The sequence below is a fragment of the Vanessa atalanta genome, chromosome 14 (assembly GCF_905147765.1).
Source record: "Vanessa atalanta chromosome 14, ilVanAtal1.2, whole genome shotgun sequence".
NCBI lineage: Eukaryota > Metazoa > Arthropoda > Insecta > Lepidoptera > Nymphalidae > Vanessa > Vanessa atalanta.
The window spans coordinates 8793090-8815610 of record NC_061884.1 but is presented as its reverse complement, the minus strand read 5'-3'; the positions used below and the strand labels follow the sequence as shown (position 1 = coordinate 8815610).

General features: G+C 31.1%; 1 protein-coding gene across 3 annotated transcripts; it reads left to right on the top strand.

Moving 5' to 3' along the window:
- The first annotated feature begins 103 nt into the window (after positions 1–103).
- On the top strand, positions 104–21944 carry LOC125068911 (forkhead box protein N3-like). 3 transcript variants are annotated; one of them, XM_047678288.1, is made up of 9 exons: positions 104–211; positions 8420–8634; positions 11974–12071; positions 12667–12731; positions 16080–16361; positions 16442–16516; positions 17082–17276; positions 17526–17666; positions 18025–21944. In XM_047678288.1, the coding sequence occupies exons 2-8, from the start codon at positions 8420–8422 to the stop codon at positions 17655–17657; spliced, it is 1062 nt and encodes a 353-aa protein (XP_047534244.1). In that variant the 5' UTR covers positions 104–211; the 3' UTR covers positions 17658–17666; positions 18025–21944. The 3 variants fall into 3 exon arrangements, with proteins under 3 accessions (XP_047534244.1, XP_047534242.1, XP_047534243.1); XM_047678286.1 differs by lacking the exon at positions 104–211 and adding an exon at positions 553–717; XM_047678287.1 differs by lacking the exon at positions 104–211 and adding an exon at positions 856–873.
- The last annotated feature ends 577 nt before the right edge of the window (positions 21945–22521 follow it).

Genomic DNA, 22521 nt, shown 5'->3' with positions numbered 1-22521 from the left:
CATTTGTATGACGCTCGGTATTATCGAGCTGTCAATAATCATAGTAAAGACAAGTATAGATCATATGTTTATTTATGTAGGTTACTCTTTAGTTTATGGATAGATTGGGTGTTAAGTGTTTGTTGAGTGTTGATTTCAAGTACGGAGGCCGCGGAATGCTGTTTATTATTAATTTCTAATTTGTGCATACAACAAACAACTCATCAAAAAAGTGAGTATTCTTTATATCATTCCTTTGAGCATAGACTTCATATGAAAAAGATTTTGTAAGATGTGAAATTAAATTCATTTATAAAAAGACGACGCACTCATATCTATTTGCGCATTTTGGATTTTGCTCCCTCAATAAGAAATAATTGATATCACGTTGCGTCTGTTTAACAATAAACGAAGCGTTTGGTGTCGTTTACATGCGGTTCTAAAAATGTGACGGGACGCAAGAGGAACGTAGAAAGGTAGTAGAGCTGGCGCTCCATCTAAATATGGAACTAGTGGCATGCGACTCGTATTTGCGATATCCTTGGAGGTGTAGTAGACATTTGTTGTCCCTCTAGTTATGTAATGGCCCTTCGTATTGCGCGTCGGCACGTGCATACGGCGTTGCACGCGGCGGTCCACGTAGAAGGTTCATCGCGCACGCGGTCGCACTCTGAAATCCAGTTTCCTAGCAACACGCTGTTGACGCCACTGCTGACCCAATGAATACAAAAACACATGGTAATCATTGTTACATCACATCGACCACGCGTCAGTATTTTTGCGTGTTACGTACTACTTAAAGATAAAAGACAATACAATTATATTCATAACATTATTAAATTCCTGAGTGCTTTTTGCGTGATCTTTGTGCTCATACCCTTACATGCTGAAATGGTAAGCATTAGTTTTTTTTTTAAATCTGGTCTTTAATATTAAGGATAATATTACACAAGATCAGTTGAGATTTTATTTATATTTAATTGTTTTATAGAAATTAATCTATTAATAATACCCACACCTTTGCATGACCTACTTTTTTCTTGTCTCTACTTCCTGAAGTAAATCTAAAAATAATTGTCACCCAGAAAACAATGCTCTACTATCAAATAACACTGTATTGTTATTTATAAGTATATTTTCTGTAATATTTATCACTCTCCGTATGTTTGACTTAAACAACTCACTACATTAGGCTATATCAATATCAGTGATACCAAGGCCACATAATCTTACTTTATGATAACTATGTGCCTAGATACAAATTTAGGATGTCATCGATTATTGTAATAAAAAATAATGTGATCTAATTTATTATATATATAAAAAATGACATAAAAGTTTTAAATTATAATATGCAATGGGATTGTATTATCCATAAAATAATTCTCATTAACAATTTATCATTCGTAATCTCAGAAGTTTATGATAATTATTTAGAAAACATATTTCATTTTTTGTCATTGAAATGATTGAATATTGAAAAAAAACTGTCAGTAAAAACAGAGTTGTACTAAATGTTGTGACTGCTACTTATTATTTTCTCTTTTCTTCTTGAAAATAACAACAAGGTTGTTATTTTTTGTAATTGAGTGCAATAAAGTTTTTATCTACTTATCTAAATTTTTTGGAGCAAAAGATTATATTTCTCAGACTATCATTAAAAGTCACTAATTAAAATTCTACTTATTCAAATAGGAAACAATAATTAACATGAATTTATTAACATTTGTCATGTAAATTACTATTAAATAAATTATTAAAGAACTTACATCACATCAAAAAAATCCTATATTTGGCAATGTTTTAACAGCGTTGGTTATGCATGATGTCTTGTGTGTGCATTGTACATTACAAGCTTGGTGAGTTATTCAAAATAAGGATAATAACAAACAAATTTAGTTATACCTTATATTTGTTTTTGTACTGCTGTTAATAATTTACATAATGTGGCTGTTTTGTACAAATCAAATCAATATATTATAGTTATTTCATTTTTTATCTGTGAACATATTTAAGTGAATCATTATGATTTAATATATTTCAATTTGATTTATATACATATAGATTTTTTTCTTACAATAATGTAATTTCTTACATTCGCCTTTGAAAGAAAGCTGATCATTAATAAGAAGACGCAAAAAGGATAATACCTACATGATGCATTGTGTACGTCCCGTTTGCGAGATACAGATGTGTGAAATGTTGACTGATTACCACGTCATTCCGACGGTGCTTTTGTGTAACATATTGACAATTTATTAATTTCAATGACTATCGTCTTGATACATTCCAACATACATACAATTTAGGACAGAAAAGTGATCGATAAAGTCATTAAACGTAGTTTAGTAGTGTAGAGAATGTTCTAGTTGCATCGCCATTTTTATGTTTGACTTTTTCCGTGATTGTATACGAGCTAGTAACCGAATTAAATTAACTTTCTTCGCATGCGTCTTACAATAAATATATAGTTATTAATGATCCGATGTTTTATGAACTTAACTTTAATAAAGAATATAATTTTTTGTGTTCTTTATGAGAAATAAATGTCTTTAAACCGAACATGCAGTGGCGTGCGATCTTTAATAATTCCTCTCAATTATTCTTATCATCAAATATTTCAGGTAAAAATATGATTGAATAATATTGAAAGAAGTGTTCTTATTTTTTAATGTTACCATTTACGTGAATACATCTCCAATTTCATATAACGAATTAATTCCCTATGTTATTTGCAGTTGACGGAAGTACCGATTTTACATAGTCATGTTAGATGCACTCGTTGGTAGTTGGTACAGCGCAGCTCCGCATACCAATTGGACACGTGCCATGTCACTTCCCTAATACTTGCTTCCATCACGTTTCAAGTGCGTTCAAATTTACTTAATTACAAGTCATTCAAAATAGTAAATATTTTTCATTTTGTTTAAAATTTAAAACTACAAATTAACGTTTTGGTAATGTAGTCGAATAAATCTGTCATCGCAATAAAGACTTAATGAATGTATAAAAAACTTTAGAAAGGTGTAAGGTGAGCTTGTTTATTCTGAACGCATATGATCTCAATAATACAATCAAACGCTACTTAGAACGGAAGCTTAAATTATCATGTCAAAATGGACATAATCATTTTACGACCTCGTTATATGAATTTTAAAAAAGGCAATAAATACAATGCCATACTGTAAATACGTGCTAATGACTTGATTACGTCTTAAATATTTCTTATAAGTTCGATTTGTACGATCTACCGTTTAGTATTAATAGTGACGTAATATTTGTACCGTAGGTTTTGTATCCGCAAGATAAATGACATAATCAATTTAAATAAAATTGTATTCGCACGCATCCGTCGAGCCGTCCCACTAGTCGGATGAAATACTGCCACATAATATGTATCCCACCAACACGTATTGGAACAGCGCGGAGGAATAACCTCCTAAAGCTCTAGCCTAAGTTTTTATATGAGAAACTCCAGCAGTGGGTAATTTTCTTTTACTTATCACTTTTAATTTTGAAAGATTTGTATGTTACTTCATGGAACGTTAACTTGTATCGGTGACTAACAAATTATACATTTTTTTCTATACCTGCGGATAAAGTGACATATAATAGAAGACTATAGATAGACATTATAACCAGAGCCAACTTCAGAGCAAGCGTTATTCATAGGGTAGGAAGAGACGCTCAAACAACAATAACAATTTCAAGCAAAAAGAAAATGTCTACATGTTTTGAGATCTACTCGCCTACGCGACAGAAACCCTAACGTTCAGAGTCCTTGGAGTTTAATTCTAGATAAACAAGCATAAAGGCGTTAAAGAGGCATGATTTAGATATGCACCATTGCAGGGGTCAAGGCTATAATAATGTCACCAATACAGCGGGGCACCAACGGACCATCACTTTCAAATCGAATAAAGAATTAGAACCGGTACCGATTAGAATTATTAAATCTCACCACTTTTTCATAGAAAACGCCAACATAACACTAAGTTGTACACGTGTCTACATATTAATATGAAACAATCATGTTTATTGTTTACTTCAAGTATATTGTTGTTTGTTTACGGCGGATAGAAATTAACTGTGTACTTGATTGATTGTACAGGGTACTCTGTAAAAAGATTGTAGAGTTTCTGTCTCCTACGTAAATCAAAAGCGATGATATTCTACAAGCTACCACCGGTTCGGAATTATGTTTCTACGGAGAAGAACCGACAAGAAACGGTTAATTAAGTGCAATTATATTAAATTACTATTTCCCCTAGATTTTGTAAAATTAGTCACAGTTTCGTAACATAAAGTTGGTAACTGGTACCAAACAAAGTAGATTAAATCGTGTTCTACCAATTAAATATTTAGAAACATTTCTGTATATTAAAAAAAATGCGTTTAAATTTTATCAATACCGAAGACAAAACCACAGTTTTTGATAACATTGTACGGTTTTATATGGTGCGTTTCGTTAGAACCACAGAATGTATGAAGTTAATAGTTATAGCTTATGGCCGGATTTAGCCAACGTTTAAAACTTTATCCGGTTTTTTTTACGAAAATTGCCTCTATCCTTTATTTATACCAACATGTGCGTATAATTTTATTACATGAACCGATCCTTGTTTGTGTAAAGAAACAGTATAATAATCACTTAAGGTGGATTAGGTATTTCAAATGACGAATAATTTCTTTTTTCATGTGGTATTATAAATATCCGTCAATATCAAGGTCTGTCATTCTTAAAACTAATTCAATACCATGTAAAAGCAAAAATTTAAAGCATCGTCACCGCGAATGCTTTTAATAAACTTCTATAGTGTTGTAGTTATTAGGATTATCTATATTATTAACGAAATTAGTATTTTTTTTTTTATTTACAATAGCGTAGCGCTCTACCAAATGAGCTCTACCAGATGATGAGTACCTATATGTAACAAATATTTGTCGTTAATATATAATTTCACACATTATTATCAATTCAATGAACATAGCGGAAAGGATGTTTAAAATACTTTGAATTTTCATAAGGTGCTCAAAGATGTATATAAATTTTCCCCTTCATGATACGCGTTACATTTCTGTAGAAGGGGGCAAACAGGCTCATTGCCTACATCAACACTTTCATATTTCATATAAGGACGTCATCAACCGTTCAATTGAACTTGTTAATCAGATTGTAGTGTCACGACTGGTTCTTATTGTTTATGTAAATATTTATTGTATTAAAATTTACTTCACCGCGCTCCGCTACGATAAGGTGCAATCTCAACCTAACGTTGCGAAAAGATAAACACGCTATTCAGATCTTCATTTTTTATCGATATATTATTACACAACGATGAAAATATCTAATAGTTCTCGGCATCCGTAAAAATTGTTTTATCAAAACGTTGCTACGTTTTGTGCCAACGTCTTGGAATGTCAGTTAGTCGGTCAGTGTGCCGTAAATATAGACATGTTGGAAAATAAATAGTAATTCGAAATGCTCTATTGAGCCCGGCCTATATTTAGGATTGCATTGATTTATATTAAACCTCCAAGTCAAGGTCGGGTAACAATTCTATTATTTGTATAATATTTGCGTGTTTTTTTCTTAAATCTTCAGCATTATTTGCTGTGCTTTAAATACTCAGTTATTTTGATGTGTTGAGTTCTAGATTGTCTAAGCAACACGATTGCATAGATACGCGATCGTCATTTATAGCGATGATTGATAATATTGACCAATTCTTATTGAAGTGGTCGATCTGATTATATGATCTGACTATAACTGTAATCTGACTATAATGTCGAGGTACCGGTAAAGTTAGAATTAGCGTGTAACGATTGTATTTATATCGTTCGACATTTATTTTTAACTAGTACCTAATTATCGCATGTGTCCGGATTTACGATGTCTTGAGAAATCGGATTCGATCTTTAAGTTAAAATGATTTAACGTTTAGTATAATGCCATTTAAGTAGCAATTTAGTTAATTGAGGATGTTTCCTGAATTAATTTACATTAAGAGGACTACAAGAGCTAAGTGCCCTTGAGAATCGCACGCACACACTTACAAAATCGACAAAAACGGCAAGCCCGTGTACTAAGGGTTAAGCGAGGTAACGAGATTACGCCCAAATATTCTAATAGATGGCGCCAAACCGAGCGACGTAAGATCAATCATAAATCTCATAAAAAATAGATAGGACAACAGAATTATTTTTATTTCTTTCGATGTTAGTTAACAAATGATTATAAAATAAAACAGATTCAATTAAACTTACAATATTTTTATTTATATTTTGTACACAATAAAATAGACAGTTAGTTTTAACCTTTTTTTTCTATTATTTATATTATTATACCACAATTAGTTCTTATACTAAATATTGAAACATACCAATTTTTAACATTTTATTAAACTTTAATGATCTATTTATATAATAAAATCGTAAGTGTTCGAAATCTGTAGTGTAGTGACCGTGGGGTAACATATGGCGTAGTATTTGTTCGTTTTATTAATATTGGTTCATAAAGAAAAAATATATATTCAATTTAAAAAAAAAAATCTAAATATTTACTAGAAAAAAATGTTGTCAATTCGATTTGGTTGAATCATTGATGAATGAAAGGTTAATCATAATAGGTTTAATCATAAATCTCATAAAAATAGATAGGATATTAGAATTATTTGTATTGCTTTTGATTGTTATTCGAAAATGATTAAAAAATAAAACTGATTTAATTAAACTTAAAATATTTTTATTTATATTTAGTACAAAAAAAAAACATTTTGTGTTAATTTTTTTTTAAATTTTTTTATTTATTTTCACTTGTATGTATTAATGTTATTACATATGTCCTGGAATCTTGGAATAAATATTACACCCACTTTGAGCTGAAAGTTGGCACACATATTTAATCTCGATGACAATGCACGATTCATGAATTGCTGCTATATTCAATCCAATATGGCGGACGTTACAAAAAAATTTAAATTTATGAATTACGTACAAATGACACTTCTAAATATTCTAGTTCTCTGGTTCACAACAATTACATTTTTTTTGTTACGACTTTACTTTTTTTTATTATTATTAAAATTAGTTCATACATAACTTTAATTCTTATTATAAACAATCGATAAAATTAAACTCTTACGCAATATAAATAGCTTCCGTGTTATTGTTTTCGACTTTCTTTATTCTGTAAAAAATAAATATATGTTAGTAATTACATTTTTATTAATTATAAAATTATGTATTTAAAAAATATGTATCTTAATATGTCATAGTAGTTATAAAGAAAAAAAAATGCTTCGAGTTCATGGGGATCGAATGTAGACACTTGATCCACATGAAAGTCAATTGATGTTTTCCTTCCTTTGACCAAATACTCTATCGTAATTATTAAGAATGGCTCGAAAAATCTGATTATATGCGAACTGATTGCACATTTTTCTAATAGATGTTTTCAATATTCATAATTTATAAAAAAAAAATATGTTTACTAATTAAATACTCTTACCTTTTAATATCGTTCATATGTATGTTCGGCGCTTGATTTATATAAACGTTTTTTAGTTTTCCTCACGCGTTTCACTTTATTTCCCATATTTACACAATTAAAATTTATAACAAATAATATAATAAAAAAACAAATGCCTAATTACTACTACACTATTTTAACTTAATATATTTATTTACAAGAAAGAATAAAATTTATTATAAGAAAACATGAAACAATGAATTTACAATTAAAATTACAAAAAAATATCTCGTAACGTAATGAATGATGCGGCGAAAAGATCGACACGTCTGTATAGCATCAGGCCTCGGCCGGCATTGTCTGTACACGGCGTTTACGCACACATGCGTACGTATTTTGTTCGAAAATAAGAATATCGGATTTAAAAAAAATCTATTGATTTTACTAAAAAAGTGACACCCAGGTTAAATAGTATATTGCTTGTAGAATAATCTGACAAAAAACCAGAATTATGGAACGTATATAAGTATAGTTATTATTGATTAAAAGATCTTTTTAGAGGTAACTTTGTGATTTTTTTCTATCGTACCAAATTAATTACATCATGTTTTCAAAATAACAAATTCTTAGCATGTATCCTGAAGATTATCATATCTTTTTTTCATTTGGTTTACTGCATTGGATCATATACTTTTTTGCATTATAAAACTTGCATTTAGCTCATGTAGTCCCCTTAAATTATTTAATTATTGTGATTGTTTTAATTAAATCGTCATTTATAAGTAGAATTTATATTGTTTTGATAAACGGTGTGTATTTGCACATCATTTAGAAATATAGGGAGGGATTCGATTTTATTTTAACATTGAAGGCGATGAAAATTACAAAAACGAATAGCATTAAATAATTTTAGCCAAAGACAAATTGATGGATATAAAATTTGATGTATTTTAATCCGTTTGTTCCTAGATGGCGCCCATGCGTGGCGAACGTGGAGGCTCCCCAGCTAGAGGGGCCCGAGCGTCACTACCGCTCCCGCGCCGCCTCATCCGCCAGATCGCGAGGCACGTGGCCTCTAGTGGTCGATCACTACGCCGGCTTGAGGTCTCCGGCCGCGTCATTGACAACTTCGACGACATAGACGATGCCTCAGACGAGTCCGATATGGACACGTCGCAGCCTGCGTAAGTTATATTTTGATACTTTAACGCTTTTCCCTAGCTGCTTGTATATGAAGTCGATTGAACTGTCATGAACTTACTACTTTCTGATCCACGACCGGCTTAAGAGCCATGAAAAGCCTATGTTTCGTAAGCGAAACATAGGCTTTTCATTTCCTATATGACTTAGATGTCATTCAGGAAATATAATTATGCATTAATGCAACGCTTCACTGTCTGTTAACTAATGTATCTACATCTTTGTAGTAGTAGTCAATTCTCTTAAGCACTGTAATTATATTAATCAATCGAAATGCTTTTTAAGAAGTAAAATATTAGTAAATTAAATTATTATGTCTTGCATTTTAGACGAGTCGTGACGCTTAAAAGCAATAAATTTAATATGTTTCAAAAGGTTCTTTGAAAACCAGTCTAGATACATACTTAATAACTTGTGTACCTAACAAGTTCTCAAGCAAATTTAAATAAGTTAAAATGCTCGCTGATACTACTGCAGTCGTTTTAGTAGAATGTTAAATCTACAACGTCACTAAATAATAAATTACAAGCAAAGCAACTAATTCCTTAATTAACGTATAATGTTACATCAGGCGTTTTATTTTTAATACGAATGATACGTAAAATGCAATTGAGAACAAATAATCAACTAATTACTGATGTTTTATTGGTTGAACGCTATCATATCTTCGTATGTTCAGGTAACAGTTTTAAGCTATTTTATCTAATGTAACGCGATTTAGTCTGCTTTATATCATCAATCAATGACAAGTGACCGAACGTTTTTAATGATAATACGTTCTTATCGTATTTTAGGTTACCGGGTAACGTGGTAACCTTGAGTATGAAAAAATCGCGTGATTATAAATGTATCTCATACAAGATGTATTTTTAAGAATACAATAAAGTATGACCAATATATTGGTACATACTATCAAATCTATTCGATGCTTCGAATCGACAGTGGTATTTGAGATGTTATTAATTTTACTGCGTTTATCGTCAAAGTGAAAATTACGCGTCTCGAGCGATTTTAATAAGGAAATACTTCATAGAGAGTATAAAGATACATTAGCAGAATTATAGAAACGTCATAAGCTATGTAACGTTATAAAAAGTGTACCTATGATTATGACGGGCTGTTACAAAATTTTACAGTTTTTGAAAAAAAAATTGTATTTTAGTAAGAATGCTACTCAATTTAAATTATATTTTCGAAAATTCTCCCCTCACAAGTGGAATCAATCGGCATCAAATCTTTATAAGCGACTGTTCCGAAGTTATTTCAAACTAAAAAATATATGTACGCATTTAAATCAATATTGCTGAGATTTTAACCGCGATGAGCGATCATACATTTTGCCTAACGTTTCGACAGTTGCATTTCTATGATCACGAGCTGGCCAGCGGGTCTAGACAGTCACATAACGAATAACGAATGACGATTTCGTTTGTAGAAAGGCCAAATTGTATGGAAATTACATACGTATTCGATGACGTGATCAACACTTACATTATTGTGTTGAATAATTTAGACGAAAGCGAAGTTTAAAATCACTTCGATATTTCTAGAGTGCACTTTGACTAGCCCCGTATATCAGGAATAGATTGACGTTTAATAACTTTACAATAGGTATTTTTTAAAATGCATGAGCATTTTTTTGAATATGAATTCGTAGTCAATGATTTGGTTCCTCCTATTAAGTGTTTGCAAATTCCAATGACGTTTGTGGCAATATTAAAGTTGTGCAGTGCACACATCTTACAAAAACATTGTTGGTACTTAGATATGCGTTAATTTCATTAATAGTAGCCGTATTAAAATACAGAAATAGATTGTATTTATGACTATTTGATGACTAGGAGTTAGGACATTGATTTTTTTTTAATTAAGTACATTTGACGCCAATAGGATTGATAGGTAGAATATAGCTAATAATTTAATAGGTATTTGTCGCAATGCCGATCGACTTCCAGCAGTCTAGTGATTAGCTTATAAGGCTCCGAGTTTTGAGTTTATTTCCGAAGTCTTTTTTTTTTCGTGATACTCTCAATAGCAGACCGGAATCTAGAAGTTGGCAGTGTGTACACTTCCGTAGCTTGGAAACCGCGTACAGCCGTTGGTCAGGAGCAAGGGCCGACGTTGTTCGGGTTGTGTCGAATTTCCCGTCCCATCAACCTGTAAGAGAGATGGAATAAAGCGTAAATTTGTGTTTGCGCGAGTACACTCGTGCACTGTAATACATCCCGAGCAATGGCTAGTCGAACTTGACGATAGTCCCTTGACGATATAGTATTGACGAGTCTGCCCGTGACCACGAACAATGCAAAGTGCTCGAAACGTCGGGATGTTAAAATAATTAATATACGCGATTAAATCCGTTAAAAACTAGTTTTATTTCAATTGACGATAGTCGTCGTGGCGAAATCGATTAGGAGAACAATCCCACAAATATTTATATATTTTGTATTGTCTGTTTTAAATAACTTTAATGTGGGTATATTGAAAAGTAAAAGGTTTCAATGTGACCACATCATCGTTCTAAGTAAACTTCCGATGGTAAAATACCGCTTTAGCCATCCATTTAAATGTCTATGACGCTTTGGGTATTTCCCTAACCATCGTTACCTTCTGATTAAAGTTTCATAAGTATTATCTTTGTACTTTTTGTTGATTTTAAAGGTAATCTTAAAATGTAAATGTATTGTAATTCGTTGCTTTTGCATTCTAAATTCAAATTAAATATACTCAATGAATTCTAAATATTATAGGTAATTACGTTTGTAAAAACTAAGTAAGTTTCGAATTTCAGCACAGATAATATATTTTATTTAATTAAAAAGAAAACGTAATTGTATACAAATTGAAAAAGGAATGCAGTTAGATTCACAATATTAAAATCTACACATTTCGCGAATACGAGACTCTGGTGCCGAACCGTTCTTAATTTAATTTTAGATTTTTCTGCCTTGCAATACTTTATTTCATTATTTTACTTGCAGTACTAGTTTTATTCATAAAACTAGTGTTTGTTTGAAACATTGTATGAAATATAATACGCAAGTTATAACGTGAAACGATTACGCTCACAAGGAAGACGTTTCCTTATCACTGAATTAAATAAACATATAAGATGAGTTATTAGACTGTTATTGAAAGACATTGATTGATATCCCAATATTGCAATCCTCTAATTTCTATGGTTTAAATAGAGTGACTGTATAATCCGGCCAAAATGAAAAGCATGAATAAGATATAGTTTTTGATTATAATATGTTTATCAATATTTAAGTATGTATGTATATTATAATTTATCAATTTAAAATATATATTTTCTAAAAAAGGGTGGCATGTGGCGGCAATGCAGGTAACTTACCACCGGCCGACCACGACGACGACTTGACGAGCTTAAGTTGGTTACAAGACAGAAATTTGCTAAGAGGTATGTGAAATACATTAGAAGTAAGTATAGGGAAAAATAGCTCAATTAAAAGAATTTGTCAGAGTAAACCGAAGATAGAAAGCACCATTGATTTAAGACTAAGCGCATGATGGGTTTATAATTCATTTATTTCTAAAGTAAAGAGTCTTTAAGAAACGTATGTCGCCAGCGTTGTGGGCCTTAAGAAGAGACTAGGCTTTTTTATGGATTGCTACATAAAATTCGCACACATAAGTAGTTGTAGTAGTTTCAATGGCTTAACTAAAATAATATAACAAGCAAACTTAGCAATTCGTATCCAAAAGTGATTTCATTTTAATACAATCGCAGTTGAAATATAACATTTAGTTTCACTTGTTAATAAAAGGAGCTTAAGCTCTTTGTGACAGCGCGCAAGTCGTCGGCAGTTTGCTGTGACGTAATTTAACTTTTATAGAATCGATTTAATAACTCGTAGAGCGTCTTTAAATAGTTTTATATTTACGCTACATTTATTGAATTACATCAAAATATTGTATAGAATCAGAAAGGTAAAAATCGATGTCTCCTTCCATAGGACTTGGTCGTGCAATAAAGTTTCATTCTTATATTACAGGTATAAATCTGACAAAGGGCGACATGGAAGACACTAAAATGATTAGTAGTCAAGTAATTGTAAAGGTAAGTTGCGCTACTATAAATATTTACCTTTGTTCTATTTAATGAGTATTTATTTTTAGTATCTATAATTAGTATTCGTTTTATTTTTATATGTAACATTCTCTCGTGTGTGAACACGACGGTCCCCTCATCAGAGTAGAGCAGACGAATTAGCATAATCAATTGACAATTTTATTTAAAACGGTAATTATAATAATTCCCGTTTAAAATTCACTAATATTATAAATACTTATTTTAACAGTTTCGAATTTGATTAAATATGATACGTAACTACATCGAGTAAAATCCTTAAACATGACAAAGGATACGTTTTTTTGTAATAAGAATAAAGAAACTAACATCGTATCAATTTACACATTGGCATCTTTCCCAATGATTGTCCGTGGATATAATACAGAGTCGCGTTATACTAACTAGTAATATTGAATAAATGTGACAGATTGTTTTTTATTTCAAGATAGTTTTTCAAGGAAAGTAAATAAGACTTAACTTAACAATTTTGTTACTTTGGCTGTATTTTCATTGATTATATCAAATCGATTGAATCTTAAAACCTTGGTAGGTTATTTTGATACATATTTTTTGTATGGAATATATTTAAATAAACTGTATAAATAAATCTGAATATAATTATGGTAATACTTACCTAAATGGTAATATCGGTCTTTGGAATAATTCCGAAATCTTCAACAAACTTCGAATGTGTTATGCGACAATCGTCATCAACTTCAATTGGTAAACAATCGACGGAATAATTTATGATAATACGTGTTTTCCTACATTTTCTGTTTGATTTGAACTTCCAGTTTTAAGTTTTTTTTTTTTTCATTTATATATAATTTTAAATGAGACTTTGTAATGTCGAACTGAAAAATCTACTAAAGCATAGTTATAACTTATACCAGAAGAGAGAAAGAAGGTTTTATATAATATTCACCCGTTTTAAATTTAGACTTGACGTGACAAACTTGAATTTCATGTTCCGGTAATAGCTATACGGGAACTGAAATCAAAGTAATATAACGCGAACGTAATATCTTATGATGAGCTGTTGTAATTGGCCTCTGGGGGCACAAAGGCCAACTAGCATAATAAAACAGCTTAAATTTATATCGAATATATATTGTTTGAACAGTTTTTTTTTTTTAAGTAAAGCCTTCAGTTCAGTAACTTAATCTGTAGATATTTATCAAAAAAAAATTAAGTACATCTTTAAGTAAAAATGTGGAACATTTCGTCAAATTGAATATCCACTGTATTGTAAAGTTATATTTCCTTAAGTTAAAAGTAAAAAGGTGAGGGCTTTTTTCATTAACCTATTTTGTATTTAGCCAGAGATATGATTGAAATAATAATTAAATGTTTCATTAATAATAAGTATTTATTTATTATACGCCTACTTGCTATCAATCGTCGTATAATTTCAGTAAGCTGTGTTATCTCCATATATTTTTACGTAAGAAAAAGCGTCTTCTCTTCCTCAATGATAAGACTAATTTATTTAAATTAGATTTTGTAAAACGATAACGTCTGCAAAGATTTTAAACAGCTTAATAATCTCGACTATTCCCTGTGAACATATGTACATAATACACGGTCATCCGAGTTCAGGGAAGCTGAGGGAGATATAGTGCATTCGACAATTTTCGAGGAAATTTCGAACTTTGCTTTCGTCTTAATTTTTCAAGGCAAAACGCTTATTGTTTTATCACCTGATAAAACGAATATGTATTTCATATCCATATATTTTCTGAGTGACTTCTCTATTTATTTAAAGATCTATGACCTCATTAACTTATCAAATTTATATTGTACTTGATATTTGATTAGTATAGGGGATATTGAGTATAGGGGGGATTGCGGGGCGTAGTTTGAAGATCCTTGGTGTAAATGCTTCAAAAATCTTACAGTATTACATGCCTTCAGAAAGTATTCGATAATAATTATGTCTTTATATTTGATCTCTTAAATGTATAGACACGCCACTGATAATATAGGTCAAAGTTTCTCTAAAATTTACATAAAATATGCGAATTGATGTCAAACAGAATGTATAGTTGCGTTATATTTGACCATGAAGCAATCGAAACAGCTAACTGAACTCTGAAGACAGTAACGATTTCTAGAAGCGAGCTAAACTACCTGGACAGCCTCAAAGGTTTGTTAAATCAATATCACACATTGCGAAGTTGTTACATAAAAAACATGTGACAGCGTAAGGAGAAGCGTTAAGCCGATTGAAGGTTTCATTAAATTAACAAAAATAACGAAAAATATTTTTGTTTCCATGCCGATATTATGCATGTTATACGAAGTATTATTGAGTTTTCTTAGACAAAGAATTTTTGCGAAAAAGACAGATTCATATCTACGGACAGCTACGTCATAAGTATAATACCCATCCAGGTGGCTTTTGGCTTTCTTCTCCTCTCTCAAAAAAGATTTTTAAGAAACCTTCTGTCCTAGACTTATTGACGGTGGCTCCTACGAGCGTCGGTATTTTTCCTCATCTTGCACCTTGGATAAGACGAGTCTATACGCGTGTACATATATGTAGTTTTTAAATTGTTTTTAAAACAAAAATTTACATTAGTAAAGTATTTATATATAGACGTGCAAACGTAATAAACAAACTTATTTTCTGTAACTGTAAAGAACTATTTTTTTTTAAATGTAGGATTAATTTTAATAATAATTTGAAAAGCAAATTAACCTTAACTGAACATGAAGTTAAATATTACCATTTTGTTCTTTATTCGAGTAAGCCTCAAACAGCACTTATGTAATAAAACAATTGTTTTCTTAGTTAAATAGAATAATAATAATACTTTTGTATAATCCAAGATATTCGGTTATTTGTTCAAGTGAAACTGCTATGTTTAATTTATTATATAACGTAAATACTGTTTATGTTCCAGTTACCTAAATAATAGACAATCGTACTTATCGAGTTATTAAAAACCTTCACGTACTGTCTTCCTCGTTTCTAATTTATCTTATATATATTAGAGTATCTTATATATCTTATATATACAAAATAGGCTTATGTCCTTTCTTGGGGACCAGCTTGCTCTATATCAAATTTTATGAAATACAGTTCAGCGGTTTGACCGCGAAAGAGCAACAGACAGTCAGAGATACTTTCCTATTTAGAATATAAGTAGTACAGATATTATGTTATCTTCACATAGAAATGTACTTCAAACGTCTTAATATTTAGGTCTCAGTTTTTAATTAATAATAAATTTTACCTAGACTAACAATTTGACTTAAGATTTCATTTTAAATGAAGACGATTAATTTAATGAATAAAATATAATACTAACTCATTCAATTCTTTGTTAACAGACAGAGTCTAAGACGCCACCGCCGACATCCCGCATCCCATCCCCACCTCGAACCCCATGCAAGGCTCCTCCCTCCCCACCGGCAGTGAACACACACACAAAGCCCCCCTACTCCTTCTCTTGCCTCATATTCATGGCCATAGAAGCGGCACCAGCGAGGGCGTTGCCGGTAAAGGAGATCTACGCCTGGATTATACGACACTTTCCTTACTTCAAGCACGCTCCTCAGGGTTGGAAGAACAGCGTACGGCATAATTTATCGTTAAATAAATGCTTTCACAAGGTAATATATTGTCATTGATGTATTATATTCAGTGTTTACCGTATGTTCTTGATTGTAATGTGGTTTTAATATAATTACAGGTCGCCGCTGCTCCAGGTCTCGGTAAAGGATCTCTATGGACGGTCGATCCACAACACCGTTCAACATTATTACAGGTTGGTTATATTGCTTTATTAATTTGTACATACTGCTTATGTCGGCGGACATTCTCTTGGGAGACTAGCTGGGGTATATTATTTGAATCCAGGACCTCCGGATTTGCTTTATAAGTTAGTCATAAGACCGACGTCATTCCGATACATGATTACGTAGTGTCTTATGTTTGGTACTGTCTATATATATAGCTTAAGTAAAGTAGTTTGTTAATAAGAAAATTCTCGTATTATTTTTGGCTCACTTTAAATTTTATGATTTCGAACATTTTCATTGTTTATACCTCGAGGTTGGAATGGATTTCTCTCTTATTCTATGTATGAAGTAAGGTAAAGTAAAGCCTGTCCCACCGTTAGGCATTATTATTTCAATGATAGAGGTTGTTCCATCTAAAGTAAAAGAAAAAAACACCATATAATTAGAATGGTAAACTCTGTACCACGTATTTAATATAAAAATTATAACACTTATTTACTATCTATTTTTAAACTATATATTAAAAATTTCCATCTTGAAACTCAATATGATTGTTAATTAAGCATAATAAATAATAAGCGTTGTCCGCAGGCGTTCGGTCGGCAGCCCGTGCCGCCGGTGGAGGTGGAGGCGGAGAGCGCGGAGGGCAAGAACGCGCCCGACCCGCAGCTGTTCCCGTACCTGGCGCGCCGCCTCGCCGACACGCGCACGCCGCCCGGCGCCGACGAGTACCTCGCCGCCGCCACCGTGCTCGCCATGAAGTACGGGCCCGCCGTGCTCGACCAGGTCCGTGCCACACCTGACACACGAGCATACTGAATAACCACACATCAATAGTGCTATGTTAGCACTATTGATTTTCATGTGCTTATATTTGCCAGCAGCGTGATGCAGTCAACTCCAAAATTAACATTAAAATTTGCCAAGACTCTAATTCACAATTGACGATTCAAAATCCCATAAAATGAAAGTATTCAATAATTATAATCGTAGTCTCATGTGACACAAAATAATAAACCGTTCTGCGGTCCGCAGCTGCCGCCCGAGGCGCACCTCGTGATCTCCCGCTGCGCGCGCGACGAGCACTCGTACAGCGGCGGCGAGGAGCGGCGCACGGCCGAGGCGCTGCTCAACCTGGCGGGCGTGTCCGCGCACGCGCCCAGCTAGCGCGACCCGGTCAGTATCGCTGCATACCCACACCGCCCCGGCGAGGCCGTGTGCTCACCCACCTAGTTACATATATAAAACCGTTTTGTTATCATTGTGTTAATATTTTTAAACATACTATTGCTACAATTTAACCTTGTACCTGAACCACTAAAACGCGGACTGGAACTAGCTTTTTTTTATAAAGCATCCACTCTTATACAGTTATTAGAATGTCCTATACTGAATGTTCTGCAATTAATTAACCATCCAACATATTTCGGACTGTGGTGTTTTGCAATATTGAAATTAATTTATGCAGAATTTCACGTATTGCGTACTGTTAAGTGAATATAATAATGAATTTGTTTTTAATATAATCTTGCAGGTAAGAAAGGGGCGTTGGTGATATCTCAGGTTATATCGAGTAGTAGCACTCGGACACGCGGTTGCGGGGACGGTAACATCAAATGTAAGTCTTCCTAAGAAAAGTTATGCTTCTTAATCAAACACTTCAGTCTGCCTATAAAATATTTATTTTGTCATGCGATACCATCTCGGTACTATATTGTATATTATAATTTGTTTATACCATTGGAACTATTATATTATAAAATGTTGTTTTAACTACCCTCAAAACGAATAATTCTTGTTATGTTATTATATATGCTAATGTAGTCCCTTATTTGAAACGTAAAAGTTTTATATTATTTGTTCTGTGTGTACTGCTCAAATGTTTTATTTGTAAAGCGATAATTCTAAGTTATGTACATATGATATCTCATAGTGAATTCTGTTTACCGCCGGGGCAAAGCCTCGGGAAGTGATCGTTGACATATACGTTCAAAGAACAAAAAAAGGTTTGATATCTAAAGTTGCTTGACAAATTCTATAAGGTTTGTCTATGATCACTAAGAATAGACAAAGGTTTACCACTCTCTAGTCCAATTAAGACAATTCATTAAAAAAAACTTTCAGTGATGTATACACAGATGTCTACTGTTATTTTTAAATTATATAAATTATTCAATTAATAAAGATATATCACGCTGTAATATAGAATAAGGCTCACTTGTTAGATAAGACCTGACTATTTCCATTCTATTTTTATACTTTAATCTGAATACATCACATGTAGAAATATTTACCTTCATAATTCAGTTCTTACTAAAAATAAATAGTTGAATGTTCCACCGCATATTTATATCTTCGACAATGAATAACTATTTTAACATTTATAAGTAAATAAATATCTCGATTTAAAACTACGTAGAGCATTAATAATAGATGTGATAATAATTAATCAAATTCATTAATAAAAGAATGGAATATAGTTGAATAGATTCCCTGCATTTAGGTTCCCCTTTTAACTATAGTCGAACATTTATAATATTAATATGAACACAATTATTAATATAATAAGGGAAAGTGTTATACTATTTCCGTGTATTTTAAAGTGAATATTATGCCGAGTATTGCCAGTATAAATGAAAAATGTTCAAGGAGAGGACGGAATACAACGGAAATATTAAACACGGTAGTATTAAGTTTAAAATAATTTATTTCGCTTAGCTGTGTCGAATTATTAAAAGAAATTATGAAAATTATATTCTAAACTGAGCAATTTAGGTAATATTGTGTGTGTACACATACAGGTGATCTGAATGCAATCATAACTATACAAATATGTATACAGGGCTAAATAAAATATATTTTATATAATTATTTAAGAAACAAAAGGTCTCAGGCGACTTTTTGTATCAATACTATTTTAATGAATCATCCTAAAACTTGTTTGTGGGCTAAACCGAATAGACTAAGGTCTTGCTATTTGTATTAAAATCAAAATTAAATAAAAAAAAAACTTAATAACACAGACATGTTGATAATAGAACAATAACTCGTATCTGTTTAATAAATCAGTGCTATATGAACTCCTTTAAAATAAAAATATTTATTGAACAGAGCATTTAGAAGTAATTTGAAGCACACCATCAGACAATTTCTTAAGTTCATAAGAAATTGATAAATAACTATATAATATCTACTCCTTATTCAAAATGTAATTACAAAATACTTTCGACTTTATCTATAAATGTTGTTAAGAGCTTAGTTAAACAAAGTTACGCCTGTAGCGTCTTTCTTCCGAATGTCAAATCAATAATGACAAAAAGAGAGCAAACTGTGAAATTTAACACCAACTAAAAAAATGTTTATAAGTAAGGCCGATTGATTTTAACTTCACATTGAATTATGTAGAGATATCAGTTAACAAATGAAATCATTTATGTTATCATAGTAGGAACCAATCTTTATTTGTCTAATTTAAAAGTGATACAGTGTTTAGTAATAATAATAATAATATATAATATACAAGTATAAGATACATAGATATAGCTATAATCGAGCTGTTTTTTGTGTTCATAAGCATGTGATCTATTGACTATCGCTTAAAACATTATGATGTTTCCATAATGTCTTGCATACTCGTGTATTTATATCAGATTATTTATTATAAAAATGAATTTTAATAAGTAAATTAATTGATGAAAACTGTATTTTAAATATTGCAACACTTGAATGATTTTGTAATAATTGAATTGTATAATATCGTTTTAATTCGGTCCAATAATCTTAAACACGAAAAATAAATAATAATAATAATTTATTACATTTACATTCTAAATTATTGGAATGTTAATAAAGTGCCTACTATATGTGTTGCCATTTATGTAACTCTTTTTATCTACATTTGTAAAGTAGAACAAGTTACTGTTTTAAACTTGAATGCTTATATCCAAAGATTCAATGTACCCACATCTTTTTGGAAATATTTGTTGCTTCGTTTCAATGTGGAGTTTAGTGTAATTACTTATTTAGAACCATTCTCTAGGCTGAGCCATGACTGATTTGTAAAGCAATATTATTTATTAGTAAATTAAATTTTGCGTTTAATTAAAAATGCAATGTAGAAAATTTTTATTGTTCTATAAATTTTTTCATTGTCTTTATTCATTGCAAGGCATTATTTCAACATAATCACAAATAAAGAAATATTATATTGTTGTAACACTATAATGAATAATTCGCTGTGTGCCAAATTATAAAATTAAAAAAAAAACATTATTATACCATAAACAAGCAAATCCAAATAAATAGGTACCAGAAATATGAGTGTATTTATATATTAATTAAAGGAAATATATAACGCATACTTAGATTAGGTGATAAGTGATATTATAGTTACATAATTTATGCTAAATTAAATACATACATTTTTGCTGTATTTAGAAGCGTCTTCCATCTTACTCATTGATTCTATTAGATTACGTACAGTCGCAGATAAATGTCCATGTTAATAAAATATGGATTAGATGTAAGAAAAGGATAAAAATTATATCTTAAAAATGATCATCAGATCTTTCTTGCTGTGTTTTGTTACGGGTTTTTTTCCATGGACTTTTCTCCGCGACTGTCCACTCACTAGCCTTTCTTTTGGTGGTATAAATGTGTAGATGAAATTTTACAGCAATAATTAGTACCTAATGTAGGACTTCGCTGGTAGATGCTACGTGTATAATTGTGTGATACTTTACGATTTATTTAATAAGTGCTATATTTAAATACAATTTTAAACAAATAATTGTGACACCTTGTTTATTTAATAAATCAAGAACGTATCAGTTGTGGGTCGCTTTGAAAAGTGTTTTCGGTTTATCAAAACCATGATGACATCACCCACAATCGCACTCATTGGTGTATTACGTATGTAATCAAAATTACTGAAAAAGTTATATCACTAATATGATATTAAAATTGTTGCGGCTCATACTTTATCAGAAATAATTTATCGATTAATTTATTTTAATTAGTTTGTAAGTTGTTATTGATTTTTGTAACGATTGGATTGTAAAACGATTCCTTGGAACCAGTAGTTTCGGTTTTGCTTCGTATTGTTTGAGATAATCGTTTTATATAATTTTATGGCGTTGCCCTTGTTATCAAAACAAAAAGAAAATTCAGATTATAAAAAAAAATATAATTTACCTGAAAATAATCTTCTTGTATCAACTTACAATAATTAAAAAATAGCAGGCTGCACTGGCAACGTCATTTTTTGCTAGAAATTAGATATATGTTATGTCCGAACTATAGTTAAGTCCAAAATCATTGTTGTTGTTGATAATTTATCCGGCTTGCGAACGACAAAATAAATTAGCTATTGTTAAAAGTTATTGCCAAATTTTTATTTGTCCTAATTTTTTTTGTCTGTACATATCCAATAAATAAATTATGTACTGAAGATCATACAGAGTTTTATTTTAAACCATAGAATAATAAAAACATTCTGCAATAGACAATTGACTCACGTAATGATGTCTTCAAATATCTAAAAATAAATTACTTCAAGATAGAAAAGCAATTTTGACTTTGGACCGGTTGATTCGCTAGAAATATCAACTGTCCGATGTTCTTGATCGATGGACGTAAACTCCTATATTAAATAAAATACTCCTCTAAAGTAAATTTTGACTACTTCCATCTCATTTGATCTATACGATACAATTATTGGTCTACTAGCCCATCTGCTACGTTTGTTAGTAAAATATAACAATCATTCTACACTCGAATGAATGAAACATTCACAGGAATGAAATTCCAAATATATTTTTTGCATCCTTATTCTTACACCCTTGAATTATAGATATAATTTTAATAGGATCGTATAGGATTTACTATTTTATAAATATATTTACAGATTTAAATATAATAAAGGAAGTAATCTTATCAACTTTTAAATATGCCGGTTTTATAATGAAAAACTTGTAACTTTATAAATTTGCTGCGCGCGCAACCTTCTATTAGAAGTTGTATTTCTTAAATA